At 39.0% G+C, this 15,978-nt stretch overlaps 1 protein-coding gene across 2 annotated transcripts in view; it reads left to right on the top strand.

Annotated features, from left to right (window-relative positions):
- Window positions 1–15,978, top strand: part of piwil2 (piwi-like RNA-mediated gene silencing 2) — a 77,772-nt gene that overhangs the window by 37,996 nt on the left and 23,798 nt on the right. For both annotated transcript variants that reach the window (XM_057846863.1, XM_057846862.1), the window contains exons 8-13: window positions 1,287–1,404; window positions 1,487–1,611; window positions 1,687–1,767; window positions 1,846–1,959; window positions 7,558–7,746; window positions 7,892–7,976. In XM_057846863.1, coding sequence (XP_057702846.1) covers window positions 1,287–1,404; window positions 1,487–1,611; window positions 1,687–1,767; window positions 1,846–1,959; window positions 7,558–7,746; window positions 7,892–7,976 — 712 coding nt within the window. The remainder of the gene's footprint in view (window positions 1–1,286; window positions 1,405–1,486; window positions 1,612–1,686; window positions 1,768–1,845; window positions 1,960–7,557; window positions 7,747–7,891; window positions 7,977–15,978) is intronic.

The following is a 15,978-nucleotide window of genomic DNA, read 5'->3' as shown; positions in this document are numbered from 1 at the left end:
TCACCCCCTCCCGTTTGTTTCTGTGTGTGAAAGTGACGCTATCGGCTAGACAGCAACCAAACCCAAAAACAAATACTCCAAACATAAGTCGTTCTTTTCTTCAATTTATTGAGCTCTCAAATCGTGGTAAGTGTAATATACAAAATAAATACATTTAAAACGTTGTACAATTGTATTTTTCCATGTGTGAGACGTGAGTAGCTTCAACAGATTAGCACCATGAAAAAGTTCGCTAAAAACAAAACACACATTTTCCTTTCAAATTCGATATACGCACTAACTAAAAGCTTACAAAGATGAATGTTAGCCTAAGCTTAGCTGGAAGAGCAACTTCGTCGAGTGTTACAGCCGCAGAGTGAGAAAACAAGCTTGATTTGCTTGAATGAAGGGGGAAAAAGGCATAGCATCAAAGATCGTTAATTGAGGAAAGATGATCTTGCCCTAAGCACAAATCCACGTTTGTTAGCTCAAGCAGAGGTCTCACTCCCAATGTTTTTTTTTTTTTTAGATGAAACCTTTCCACAACAATATTTACATTTTAACTAACTTTTACATTTTTAACTAACTTATACTAACTTGTACATTTTTAACTAACTTATTAACTTATGAATTCTTTATGTTCTTTTTAACACAAAGGCATGACCGGATTTGACACAGTGGCTGAAAATGGCAAAACTTCACTTGAGCTTTTCCACCCTCAAAAAAAAAAAAAAAAAAAAGTCATGCAGTATACATTTTTTAAAATTTTATTCAGAAGTGTTTTTACTTTTTACAGAAATTATTTTGTTCTTGCTCTAATCTTAAACAACTTGAGCTGTGGCTGTGGGTATAGTCTATTAGTTATATTTTAATTTTATTTAAAATGTTTGTTTTTTTTTAATTGATAATGCATTTATTTTAACAATATATTCATGTTACAATTTGCAACTATGTTCTGGGAAAAAAAAAAAAAATTCCTGTTCAATGGAAAAAAGTTTTTTTTTTTAACCCATACATCTCAAAATAACACATTTTGTAGCTATAATTGCAATACCGTGATACCGTGAAACCGCGGTATTTTTTCTCACGGTTATCGTACCGTCAAAATCTCATACCGGCACATGCCTAACTGTAGATTTTTTTTTTTTTTCCTAAATCTGTTCAAATATTTGATATGTTTAGGTGAAATACTTTATTGTTATCCCCCGTTTTCCTTTGCCTCTAAAGATGGGAATGCCATCGAACAGCAAAGATTTGTATGTATGTGCTATAATAGTCGTAAAATTTGGAAATTAACTGATTTTCAGACCAAATGTTGAATCCATGTCAATGCGATTTGGGATGATGAAAGATCACCGCCAAATCACTGGCGATGTAATGGCTTTCGATGGTAGTATCCTCTACCTTCCTCTCCAACTGAAAGATGTAGGTATCACAAACAATGGTGGACATCTACTAATAGCAGTGTATTTCCTACATATATTGCATTGTATTGGTTAATGCACAGGAGGTGGTTCTCAAAAGTGTGAGGAGGACCGACAATCAAGAAATAAAAATCCAAATACAGAAGACAAAGATTTTGCCTCCCAGCAGCATTCTTTGCATTCCACTCTACAATGTCTTACTCAGGAGGTATACTCTTAAGTATAACTTCTTTTCTTTGAATACATTTATTTGGCGATCATTTTTGCTTGACTCTTTTTAAAGGGTGATGAAAATTCTCGGATTGAAGCTGGTTGGGAGAAATCACTACGATCCAGAAAGTGCAATAGTTCTTGGCAAACATCGGTAAGTAGTTGATCTTTTGCTATAAGGCAATTGTTTTCAAAGCATTTTTATTCATTTTCATGCATAATTGTTTTGTAGACTCCAGGTGTGGCCAGGTTTTTCAACATGTATCAAACAGACAGATGGTGGTCTGTACCTTTGTGTTGATGTGTCTCACAAAGTTCTGCGGAATGACTCAGTACTGGATGTCATGTGAGTTCATGCAAAATAGCTAACACAAAACAAGTTGACCAAAAAAAAAAAATGAAGGCTAACTCAAAGATCTTGATTCAATGATAAAGGCTCAACTATACCGTTGAGTTGTACATCTTTAAATTCAATGGGTACACATGTTTTAAAATTTTTAACTAGTTTTTAAGGAATAATTCCTTTTTATTGGGGAAAAAAAATACCCTAATCAAATTTCTAAACTCTATTTGGGGTAACCAATAATGCACAATAAATCCAGTTCTGGCCATGTACATTTTCCACTTCAGCCTATCACTTTTGCCCTTTTGAATAAACAAGATTAGCTAATGAAAGAAGAAAAAGGCGAATAAGAATACAGCATTCTGTTGTGAACTTCATTTGTATTTTGGAAATTTGGTTAAATGGTCCTACCGTAGAGGTTTTTTCTAAGAATCGTCTATTGTTTGACAGCAGACCTATACCTTTGACAAGTTACTGTATTTTAAAATATACACCATGTACTAGAGAATGGAAGTATCCCGAAAATTTACCATTACCGAGATGATTCAGGATGACCGCCGTAATTTTGACCATGTCTGTATATTCTTTTTTTTTTTTTTTTTTTTCAATGAAATTACAAAAAGTCTTTTCAACTTGCTTTGACTGTGTATTTACGCTATGTTCATTCCCATTTAAGAAAGCAGAGCCAGTGTGCTTGTGCCTGAATTCACGCGGCTATCACAAAAATCAAACATAAGCACATTGCTATCAACCGGTATGCTAACACTACAAGTGAACGTAATAGATGGCTACCCTCCATAATAAACATGAAGTATTGCTCTTTTTCTGACTTTATTACAGTGTGATCTAGACGAAAAAAGTCAATTTTCTCTTTTTACAGATTCATTTATTTCAGTAACAAACAGGTTTAGATGATACACAATTCGGGAACACAAAGCCATAATCATCTATGATAAATACTTTATTAGGAAAAGAATAATTAAAAACTGGGCGGCCAGGACAAATGGCTGAAATCCACACGCAGGTGCCCCGGAATCATAGTTTATATTTGTCATTATAACATGCAGCAGGCTAGAACAAGCCTCTTTATGAAAAACACTAGAGTGAAGAAAATGTGGCCATCAGGGAAAAGAACTCTCTCTACATTGCTAACCTTCGTCCTGTAAGCAAAATACTCTTCCACTTTGCTCAGAAAAACACAGTGCTATGGGCACAATACAGTGAGGAAAATAAGTATTTGAACAACCTATAATTTTGCAAGTTCTACTTGGAAATGTTCGGCGAGTTTGAAATTTTCAGGGTACTGTAGGTGCTTGTCCACTGTGAGAGACGATCTAAAAATAAAAAAAAATCAAGAAATCACAGTGTATGATTTATTTCACAATTTATTCGTATTATACTGCTGCAAATAAGTATTTGAACACCTGGGAAAATTAATGTCAATATTTGGTACAGTATACTTTGTTTACAATTAGAGGTCAAACGTTTCCTGTAACTTTTCACCAGGTTTGCACACACTGCAGCAGGGATTTTGCACCACTGCTCCACGCATATCTTCTCTAGATGAAGTTTCTGGACTGTCGCTGAGAAACATGGAGTTTGAGCTTCCTTCAAAAATGTTCAATTGGATTTAGGTCTGGAGTCTTACTAGGCTCCTCCAGAACCTTGATATGCTTTTTACGAAGGTGCTCCTTGGTTATTCTGGCTGTCTGCTTCGGGCCATTGTCATGTTGGAAGACCGTGTTTACCCATGTTCAATGCTCTAACTAAGGGAGGGAGGTTATTCCCCGAAATCTCACAATACATGGCCCTGGTAATCCTCTCCTTAATACAGTGCAGTCGTCCAGTCCCATTTGCAGAAAACATCCCCAAAGCACCTCCATGCTTCACAGTAGGGATAGCGTTCTTGGGATGGTACTCATCAATCTTCTTCTTCCAAACACAACGAGTGGAATTAAGACCAATAAGTTCCATTTTGATCTCATATGAGCAAATGACTTTCTTCCATAACTCCTCTGGATCATCCAACTGGTCATTGGCAAACTTAAAACTGGCCTAGAAATGTGGTGGTTTAAAGAGAATTATAATACTAAGGGGCTGTGAGATGTCAATACAACCGTTGTGTGGCAAGATAACAAATATTGATAAAGTTAACAAAAAAAAGTAAATCATATTTATGACCAATTATTGAAAATTAGGAACATTTCCGAATGTTGGCCGGAAACAGCCAAATGGGGCTGTGACGTCACAGCCAGGAAACAAAATGTCGGGGCAGGTGCCATTGTTGTTAATCGACGAGAGAGTTGCGTTCGTGTTTTATCAAAAAATCGCTAAAATGGTTCAAACCTGCCGTGCTTTATGGTGTACAAATAGCCATTTGTCGCAATGTAGTACCAATGAGTTCCCGAACACGAGAAAAAGAGCTGGACTACGCAGACAATGAGTGAAGTTCGTCTGCGCAAAGAAGGCTAATTTTGCAGGCACGGTTTTGTGTGGTGCGCATTTTACACCTGAAAGCTATATGAACTATGGACAAATGAAATCAGGTTTTGCTAAGAAATTGCTGCTGAAAGAAGATGCGGTGTCCACCATACACACACAGCCACCTAAATGTCCCGAGATATCAAGAAAGAGGACGATGACTGGCACTGATGAGACCACCCCACCACCCCAGGCAAAGCAAAGGAGGGGAGCAGCCAAGCTCGAAATGGCCAGAGTGAGACTCTTATATAATAAAAAACATATCACGCATTGGATATAGTACTGGACACGTGCATAAATTATCGCTCGTAAAATATATACAACAAATCCTTTTTAATCCCATTCATATTTGTGTCTGTTGGCAGAGCGAAAACCTATGATAGCACAATAAATGATAATTATTCTATACATTATTTTGCAGTCACAGTGTATCAGCTTCACAAAAAGAAATGCAAAACAAACCATTTGGTGTTTCCCACCGTTTGGACTGTTTGGGCTAAAATTGCTTACCTAAAACACCAGAAAAAGGTTTATGACCAGGGGTGCACATAATTTTTTTTGCCCAGGTTCTCAGAGGAGGACCTGGAGATGTGACTTGGTCCTCATTGAGCTTGAGAGCCGACCCGCCTGATGCGATAAATTTATGACAAGCTTTACTTAGAGCCAATTAACTTTAATTATATTAACAATTAATGCTTGATTAACATCAACTGGCACAACAAAATTGCCATTACTTTGAAGTGAAATGTAAAGAAATAAAAAGCACCAATTCAAAATAAAGGGCATTAAGCGGCTCCCACATTAACTCCAAGCCTTTTTAAAGTGTGATGTCCTCCTCATAAGCCCTCATTGAACGTGCATGTTTAGCTTTGTAAAATGCGAGCAAAAACACGTTTGTCAGTGCATGTCGCTGTTCATTACCTTTATTCCGCCGTATTCCGCCACTTGTCCATAGGGCGAGTGGGGTCCTGTTTGACATCGAGATTTTGCTTAATTGCCACATGCTCTGTTTTTTTCCTGCTTTTCAAAGTTTGGATGGCTGAAATTCTTTGACCCTACATAAAATGCGCTGCTCTTATCGGCGACATTGGGATTCTCACGGCACATTTTGTACCGCATTTCCGTGCGAGCATCTTTTGCTTCTAGCCATGCTACCTCCCGTAGCCACTTTTCAGCAAATGTCCTTTTTTTCGGTAGCTCCGGTGACGTCTCTGTCGTCTGTCTGTCTTTTGACGGGGGTGGGGAAACACGGAAGTAATTACTCAGTGTGGCCTGCCTCTTCGACATTTTGAGAAGTTATTTTCTCGTGTCCGCCACAAATACAGTGGTCAGCCATCAGTACGCAAAAGCGTATGGAAGCCGTTGAGGGCTAGCGTGTTTGTCTACGTCCAGTACGCACGCGCGCATGCGGACCACTTATGTGCACCCCTGTTTATAACTCTCCTCATCATCATTAGAAGAACGTTCGTTACGTCAGATTCGTCGCTGCAGTTTGGTGTGCCATAGTTTTGGCCGCATAGGTATTTCTAACAATGATCTGGATTTTGAATTTATTTGACTATCTTAGATCTGTTAATACCGTTTCATATTATATATAGATAGCACGTACCATTGACTCACACTAGCCTAGCCACGCCAGAGCGCTGAAACTAACAAATATCTGGCAAACTGCACGGAATTTGTTGAAATCAAATTCACCGACTAATTAAACCCCCGCTAACTCGAAGATTAAGCCTAATGTCAAAAATTCAACGTTTAAGGTTGAAGAAATAGCTTTTTTTTTCATGTCATCATTTGTGATGTACAGTGATCCCTAACTACTTAGCGCTTCAAAGTTCTCGCTCTCAGTCCATCGCAGATATTTTTTCAATAAAAAAAAAAAAAAACTAAAAATGCAGATGAGCTGTCCCGAGCTGATTGCGTCACCCCCCCCCCCCCCCCCCTCTTTGTTGTCAGGCAATTAATGTACTGGAGTTGCCTATTAAGGTAACCGACAATTGACAGTCTTGAAGTGCGGTTCTCTGGCAAGATCAAAGTGCCGCCTGCTCAATCATTTTTTAACTTGCTAAACAGTTGCTGCAGCAACTCATTGTGTACAAGTGAGCAGCTGGGAGGGGTGAGAGTTGGGGCTGTTCTTTTTTTTTTTTTTTTTTTTTTTTTTTTTTTTTTTTAATTTGGGAAAAAGAGTGAAAAAAACATGTCATATATATACTGTATGTCTCTTTCCAATGCTAAATCTGAATAAATACATTGAACACAAAAAAAAAAAAAAAAATGTTTTTGGGGGCGGGAGGGTTGGGGGGGGGGCGCTACTTCGCGGTTTTTCACTTATCACTGCGGTTTCTGGTCCCCATTAACCGCGAAAAACGAGGGATCACTGCATACTTTGAAATTGAACAATAAAAAATATTTGTGACAGCACAGCACTACGGTTCAGTATAAAAAATAATTGTGACAGCACTATGGTTCACAACTGTGAGAGAATTTTATTCATGCTTAAAACACAACCATTATACAGTACATCATATTTTGTATGCTTTTGTTATGCTTGCATAAGAACATTGTAGCATTAATCTGTTGAGTGTGCCTTCCCATAGCCTTCACAATATGCCCAAATATGGACTGTTATGTTCCTGTTTTCCAATATGCCCTGAATGAATACAATGTGGCAACTGTGGCTCATCAGACTTCGTTCTAGCCACAGCCGCTGGTCAAGGTCTCAGCTCAAAGATGTTTTTGTATGGAAAAATACCCAGGTTTGTTAGATGAAGAGTTTCGTTTCTTAGTAAGTTTCGTTTCACACTGGGCTTCGGCACCGCCCTTTCAACAGTATAAATGCCCAGCCTCTATTGTACTTCTTCGTACTTTCTGGGTGATCACAGCTCCTGGCTGGGTCACATCAGTTTGTACCCGAGAGCTCTTGTTCAAAAAGCCTTCGAAGAAAAGCAATCCATGGTTGGGGTCGTATTCATTTCTCTAATCGACCTATCGAGGTAACACTTGTCTTGGAGTTCAAAGTTGAATTTCCCTGACAACAACCATAGTTTTGTATTATGTAAACATCTGTCTTATTTTAGTCATTGAATGTAAAACGAACATTTACATGTTTCCCTCTGCCAGGAACATTCTCTACCAGCAAAGCAAGGAGAAATTTAGAGATGAATGTACCAAGGAACTTGTTGGTAGCATAATCATCACCCGCTACAATAACCGGACTTATCGCATCGATGCCATTGAGTGGGATAAATCACCCAAAGACACCTTCACCCTGATGGATGGCACCAAAACAACTTTTGTTGACTACTACAGGTGGGGCAACCATTTTAAAAAATAAAATCTATTAGGAAAGTAGACTTTTGATGTGGTATTGACTAATTTTAAAATCACCAAGACAGTAAATTTTAGACTTCTTAAAAGTTAACATTTATTTTGTCTGATTGTGAATTTATCACAGCAAGAACTACGGGATTCATATCAAAGAAATGGCACAACCCCTTCTAATCCATAAACCAAAGGAGCGGTCAAAGCCAGGTGGAAAGGTAAAATTTCCGTTTCATTCCATTTGATTCATTCATCTTTTGTACCGGTCGCTTATCCTCATGAGGGTCACGGGGGTGATGGAGTCTATCCCAGCTAATTATAGGCAGGAGTACAACCTGAATTGCAGGGGCGTGCTACAAAAAAAATAAGGACAGTTTAAATCGTATGTCTCATTTCTGTTATTGCCAGCTGTTTGGTTTTGGAACAACTAATTTTCCGTGGAGTTGAGCTATTATATGTTAGGCGAATTATTTACAGCATTTTTTGTTTTATTAAGAGCATTAAGGAACCAGGTATTTATACTTTCAAGCAAAATAAAAATGTATCGCACGCTTTAATTATTATTTTTTTTTGTAGTTATTTTGTGATTTGTATGACCTCATATTTCACTAATCGGGATCGGCATGGATCGTGATACGTATTGTATCACGGCGTAGATGGCAATACCCAGCCCTACTGAGCTGGTTGACAGCCAATCACAGGGCAGGTATAGACAAACATTTCACAGTCAGAATCACACTTAAGGAGAATGCAACCAACAACACTTTATTGACCTCTGTGAAATTGGCCTACCCCCACACGCCTATTTATTTAAAAATTATGTCAATCGTTTGTGCTGCTATCGTTTTTAAGATTCGGTGATCCCTCTCGACTTCGCACTTCAAACTCCGTGCCCTCAGTCCATCGCAGATTCGTTTTCAATTTAAAATAAAATAAATACTGATGAGCCGTCCCCAGCCGATACGTAGTTTCACTCTCCCTCCTGCTACTTTTCGTTGGTCAGGCAGTGCACTGGAGTTGCTTATTAAAGTTAACGATGATTTTCAGACATTTAACGTTTGATCTTGCCTAGATTTGGGCATCGAGCATCGATGGGACCCGGCTCTAACACTCCGGTTCTCCTGGAACCGTTCTAATTTTTAAATTTCGGTTCCATGTTTTGATGCCCTGACCGCCGAGCGGAAAAAAAATGCTGCCGAAAACCACGAAGAAGCCGCAAGAAGTGTGTGTTTGTGCATTGCAACTTGATTACATGGACACAGTGAGGCGGCGCTCAAAGTTTTGCTTAACTTTACACACAAAAAAAAAGACCAGTCAGCTCAGTGCAACCTTTGCAACACAACTAAATAACGCAAAGGTGGCTGCACGACCGGCTTCATGGAATACAAGGTCTATGTGCATAGCTAGCTAAGTGCTACGTATTTGACACACTGCGCTGTCAGAACCAGGTAAGTAAAACAATACAGTACGTCTGTCTTCTGCTGTCCCAGCGACCCGACCGCGGATTAAGCAGTAGATGATGAATGGATGGATGGAATAGTACATGAATAAATCGTATTATATCGTCGGGCTATGGTCAATATCATGTATATAGAGCTAGATGCAAAATGACGGACTCGGCGACTTTAGATCATGTAAATACAGGCATGTAAATCTCTCACCTTTCAGCGAAATTCGCCCTTTTGAAGTCAAAAAGGGCGACCTACGTGAATTGCGTAGCTCCGAGGAGAAATTCTTTTCGGGAGGGGGGGGGCAGTGTTTCCCACAGGATTTTAGGAGACTGGTGGGAGGGTCTCTCCCTCGGGGTAGGGGTTGTGTGTGTACATTTTCAAGCCTCGTGTATCTCTTTAGGGCATTTTGAGACCACTGAATGTAATATAAATTGCTGTATGCGGTGTCGCCGGATCGCGCCAAATGCAGCAGAATGCAGCAGACAGTAGTCCCGTAGCCTGGTACACCGGACTCAGCGGCAATATGTTCCAATCCGCGGTAAATTCGATTTTACATGACCATAAAAACACATCGAGTCGCTAAAACCAACAGTCTGTCTCGCGCTAGCCATGTTGAATATGTTGAAATGTCTCTCGCTAGTTACTAGTCGCTTTACCGACGTCGTGTCAGCCCGTCGCTGATTGGTCCGCTCCGCTGTCTATTTGCTGTGGCTGGCTCCGCCCTGGAAATTTTTTTCTGCTGAATGGTGGCCAGACTCATACTCTCATAGCCAGGCATGAAAATGGGTCAGGGGTTAAAAAGGTGAGAAGGGTGTGGAGGAAATATGTTCCAGTACACTGTACACCCCAACAAAATATTGAGCTCTGTCGACCCACACTGCGTTTCAGCAGGGCCGTGCAGAGACCGGTGGAGGGGCGGGTGCTCGTAGATCAAAAGGTGCACATGAACAAGTATTTAATACACCTTAAAACAACATAACTTCAATTTTAACCAGCTTTAGATAATAATTGGCTGCGACTGTGACATACTTTGATTGGGAGGGGGCAACAGTGAATAGAAATCAACACTGTCATCAACACTTTCTGGCTGTGACTCAGTCAGTCTGCCTCTTTTCTTCCTTCAAACTTCTTTCCTCAACTTGTTCATCTGAGAACAAACCACATCAGATGGTCACTGAGCCACCAACAGCACAGTTTTCTCAAAACTATTATTTCATTATTATCCATACTTAACAACTCTAGCACCTAATGATTAATAAAGCAATGACATAAAATCTTATAGAAAAATAACATTGTAATTGTGTTTATAATTGTATTTAATACCCGACTATCCTTGCAAACTTATTCTTACCAGGTCTGCTATTCACCCAGCTGATGAGGTATCCACTGCCTTTAGCAGATTCATTCAACTTTTTTTATCCCTCAATCTCCTTTCCCTACGAGGCATGTCTATGTAATGAAATATAAATATTAAAAAAAAAAAATTTTTTTTTAAACAGACTCCCCGGTGGCTTTTAGTTTTAAAGCTTTCTTAATTTCTTTCTCTCTCAATAACGATGGAGGTAGATTTGTGTTTTTATTATTCAATCAAAAAACAAAGTTACTTCTATCAAAAACAAAGTTGCTTCAATCAAAATACAGTATATACTCTTAATCCCAAAAAAGTCACTTCAATTAAAAAAATTGTTTTTGATTGCAAAAATAAATTTGAGACAAAAAAAGCATTTGAAAACTATTTTTCTTGATTGAAACAAATTTTTCCATTGAAGTAATGTTGTTTTGCGTTTGGGCCACATTTTGGCTAGGACATTTGTGTCTTTATTATTCAATCAAATAAGTTGCTTCAAACAAAAAATATATATATAAAAAGAAAAACTTTGCACATGTGTCAATCACCGTTTAACAAAGCCTGAGAGGGTTTGAGTAGACTCACGATGAAGCATTTAATAAAGCCAAGCATTTTCTTATTACTTTATTCTTGTTTAAAAATAATTCGTTGGGGCAGTAACATGTTTAAAATGTATCATTATTCTTACATTTTGAAGTGCTTGAAAACCATTTATAAATGATACTTTGGTGAAAAAAGTGAAAAAACATGTCATATATATATGTATCTTTTTTCCAATGTAAAATCTGAATAAATACATTGAACACGCACAAAAAAATGGGGGGGGGGGGGCGCTACTTCGCGGTTTTCACTTATTGCGGCGGGTTTTGGTCCCCATTAACCGCGAAAAACGAGGGATCCCTGTATTTCTGAAAAGCTTTAAGAAGCGAGAGTCATTCCCACCACTCGTCGGGCCGGTGTTGTGCCGACACCGGCCATCAGTTCAAGTCCCAGCCGAAAATAACGCGTCTCAGGTGGACGATGGGAGCGACACGAGGCGCCCCCCTCCATCCGAGAGCATGCCGCTTAATTTGACTCAACAGTGTGTTTCTTCGTTTATATTACCGCTAAATACACAAGCTTGACGCCAATTTAACGGGAGCTATATTTTTTTCATGGGAGATTTGGCTAGCTCTGGCAGTGTTCAACGCAAGCTGCAACGAATGGCAGTAACTTTTTTATATCGCAAAATGTGAAAACGATTGAAACCATTACTCACCAAATTCAATCTGCTGGCAAATACAGGCAAGTGTGTGTGCTGCGCTCTGGTCTGCCCCGGTGTGGATAAGGCCTGCTTTTTGTTTTCGCAGCTTTGCAATGCAACCAAAGGCTCTCCGAGCACTCCCATGTACACGTAAGGAGTGCGCGCGTTTGGAATAATGGAACGCAGCTTGGGCCGATGATTGGTTCTCGTCAGCGAAGCATCTAGAAGGATTTGCTGACCAAGTGTCACTTTTTTAAATAACCGGTTTCTTAAGTGCTCAGTTTACGTACTAAGTTAATCACATGACGATAATAATAATAACAATTAAATAAAACCTCCCGACCCCCCCCCCCCCCCCCCCCCAAAAAGAATTTCTCCTCGGATCTACGCAATTCACATAGGACGCCCTTTCTGACTTCAAAACGGCGAATTTCGCCGAAAGGTGAGAGATTTTCATGCCTGCATAGCACAGCTATGAGCCTGGTGTACCTGGCTAGTAGTATGAGCGCGACCTGTTGGCGCGTGTGTCTGTGTGTATGCACGCACGCACGCGTGCGCTCTCGCTCGCGCGGGTAGTAGAGTGTAGTGGGCTACAGCTGTGTAATCGGCTGACTGATGCATCTGATTATTATCTTTTTTTTTTTTGTTTGTTTGGGTTTTTTTCGGTGGGGGGGCAAACGAGACTGTGGCGGGCCGCCACAGTGTCGTTCATTGGTGGGAAACACTGCGGGGGGGTCGGGAGATTTTATTTAATTATTCTTATTATTATCATCATGTGATTAACTTAGTACGGAAACTGAGCAATTCAGAAATCGGTCCTTTAAAACAGTGACACTTGGACAGTCAGCAAATCCTTCCAGATGCTTCGCTGACGAGAACCAATCATCGGCCCAAGCTGCGTTCCATTATTCCAATCGCGCGCACTCTTTACGTGTACAGGGAGTGCTAGGAGAGCCTTTGGTCGCATTGCAAAGCTGCGAAAACAAAAAGCAGGCCTTAGCCACACCGGGGAAGACCAGAGCGCAGCATACACACTTGCCTGTATTTGCCAGCAGATTGAATTTGGTGAGTAAGGGTTTCAATCGTTTTCATATTTTGCGATATAATAAAGTTACTGCTATTCGTTGCGGCTGCGTTAAACACTGCTAGAGCTAGGCAAATCTCCTGTGGAAAAAATAGCTCCCGTAAAATTGGCGTCAAGCTTGTTTATTTAGCGGTAATATAAACGAAGAAACGCACTGTTGAGCCAAATTAAGCGGCCTGCTCTCGGATGGAGGGGGGCGCCTCGCATCGCTCCCGTCGTCCACCTGAGACGCCTTATTTTCGGCTTGGACTTGAGATGACGGCCGGTGTCGGCACTAGACATGTGCCGGTGACCGGTTTCACGGTTTACCGTGGTGTGAAAACGTTGCGGTTTCAAAACCACTAAAATTTTCCGTCAGACCGTAGAACGGTATTCGCTATTTTTCATGTGTCAAAACTGCAGCCAGAAGGGACGTGGCGCGGCAGCGCTCACCACCTCCCGTTTGTTACTGTGTGTGAAAGTGACTATCGGCTAGACAGCCAGCGAACCCCAAAACAAATACTCTTTCAATTTCAATTTATTGAGCTCTCAAATCGTGGTAAGTGGAATATACAAAATGCATACATTTAAAACGTTGTACAATTGTGTTTTTCCATGTGTGAGTAGCTTCAACAGATTAGCACCATGGAAAAAGTTCGCCAAAAACAAAACACACATTTTCCTTTCAAATTCGATATACAAACTAAATAAAAGCTTACAAAGACGAATGTTAGCCTAGGTTTAGCTGGGACAGCAACTAAGTCGAGTTTTACAGCCGCAGAGTGAGAAAACAAGCTTGATTCGCTTGAATCAGTGGCTTGAATGAAGGGGGGAAAAAATGGAAGCCTCAAAGATCGCTAATTGCAGAAAGATGATCTTGCCCTAAGCACAAATCCACGTTCGCTGGATCAAGGAGAAGTCACACTCCTAATTTTTTTTTTTTTTTTTGTAGATGAAACCTTTCCACAACAATATCGACATTTTAACTAACTTATACATTTTTAACTAACTTATTAACTTATAAATTATTTATGTTCTTTTTAACACAAAGGCATGACATGTAGACTAGAGTTGACACAGTGGCTGAAAATGGCGAAACTTCACTTGAGCTTTTCCACCCTCAAAACAAAGTCATGCAGTATAATTTAAAAAAAAATTTATTTAGAAGTGTTTTTACTTTTTTATAGAAATTGTTTTGTTCTTGCTCTAATCTTGAGCAACTTGAGCTGTGGGTATAGTCTATAAATTGTATTTTAATTTTATTTAAAATATTAGTTTTTTTAATTGATATTTTATTTATTTTAACAATATATTCATGTTCCAATTTGCAACTATGTTCTGGAAAAAAAAAAATTCCTGTTCAATGGAATTTATTTATTTATTTATTTATTTTAACCCATACATCTCAAAATAGCAATACCGTAATACCGTGAATCCGCGGTATTTTTGCTCACGGTTATCGTACCGTCAAAATCTCATACCGGCACATGCCTAGTCGGCACAACATCGGCCCGAAGAGCGGCGGGAATGATTCTTGCTTCTTAAAGCTTTTCAGAAATACAATGATCCCTCGTTTTTCGCGGTTAATGGGGACCAGAACCTGCCGCAATAAGTGAAAACCGCGAAGTAGCCCCCCCCCCACCCTACCCCACCCCACACACACACACACACACACAATTTTTTTGCATGTGTTCAATGCATTTATTCAGATATTACATTGGGAAAAGATACATATATAAGACATGTTTTTTCAGTTTTTCCCCCCAAAGTATCATTTATAAATGGTTTTTAAGCACTTCAAAATGTAAGAATTACATGTTTTAAACATGTTACTGCCCCACCGAATTATTTTTAAACAACAATAAAGTAGTAAGAAAATGGTTGGCTTTATTAAATGCTTCATAGTGAGTCTACTCAAACCCTCTGAGGCTGCTCACTTTGTTAAACGATGATGGACACATGTGCAAACTTTTTCTATGATAGAATTTTTTTTTTTAAGGGAGTTTTTTTTGTTTGTTTTTTTTTTTTTTTTTTTTTTTTTTTTTTTTTTTTTTTTTTTTTTTTGTTTTGTTTTTTTTTGTTTGAAGCAACTTTTTTTTTGTTTGAATAATAAGAAAGACACAAATGTCCTAGCCAAAATGTGGCCTAAACGTAAAACAACATTACTTCAATGTGAAAAGATGATTCAATCAGGAAAAATAAGTTTTCAAATGCTTTTTTGTCTCGAATTTATTTTTTTCAATCAAAAACCATTTTTTTTATTGAAGTGACTTTTTTGGGATTAATAATACTGTATTTATTTTGAATGAAGCAACTTTGTTTTTGATTGAAGCGACTTTTTTGGGGGGATTGAATAATAAAGACACAAATCCACCTCCATAGTTATTGAGAGAGAAAGAAATTAAGAAAGCTTTAAAAGTAAAAGCCACCGGGGAGTCTAAATTTTATTTTTTAATAACATTTATATTTCATTATATAGATATGTCTTGTAAGGAAAGGAGATTGAGGGATAAAAAAAGTTGAATGAATCTGCTAAAGGCAGTGGATACCTCATCAGCTGGGTGAATAGCACACTTGGTAAGAATAAGTTTGCAAGGATAGTCGGGTGTAAAATACAATTACAAACACAATTACAATGTTATTTTTCTATAGGATTTTATGCCGTTGCTTTATTAATTATTAGGTGCTAGAGTTGTTAAGTATGGATAATAATGAAATAATAGTTTTGAGAAAACTGAGCTGTTGGTGGCTCAATGACCATCTGATGTGAGGTTTGTTCTCAGATGAACAAGTTTAGGAAGGAAGTTTTGATGCAGAGGTTGAAGGAAGAAAAGAGGCAGACAGACTGAGTGACAGCCAGAAAGTGTTGATGACAGTGTTGATTTCTATTCACTGTTGCCCCCTCCTAATTAAAGTATGTCACAGTTGCAGCCAGTTCTTACCTAAAGCTGGTTAAAATTGAAGTTATGTTGTTTTAAGGTGTATTACAGTAAGTACTTGTTCATGTGCCCCTTTTGATCGACGAGCACCCGCCCCTCCAACAGTCTCTGCACGGCCCTGCTGAAACACAGTGTGGGTCGACAGATCTCAATATTTTGTTGGGTTGTACAGTGTA

The sequence above is a fragment of the Corythoichthys intestinalis genome, chromosome 9, assembly GCF_030265065.1.
Source record: "Corythoichthys intestinalis isolate RoL2023-P3 chromosome 9, ASM3026506v1, whole genome shotgun sequence".
Classification (NCBI taxonomy): domain Eukaryota; kingdom Metazoa; phylum Chordata; class Actinopteri; order Syngnathiformes; family Syngnathidae; genus Corythoichthys; species Corythoichthys intestinalis.
This window is presented reverse-complemented; position numbering and strand designations above follow the sequence as displayed.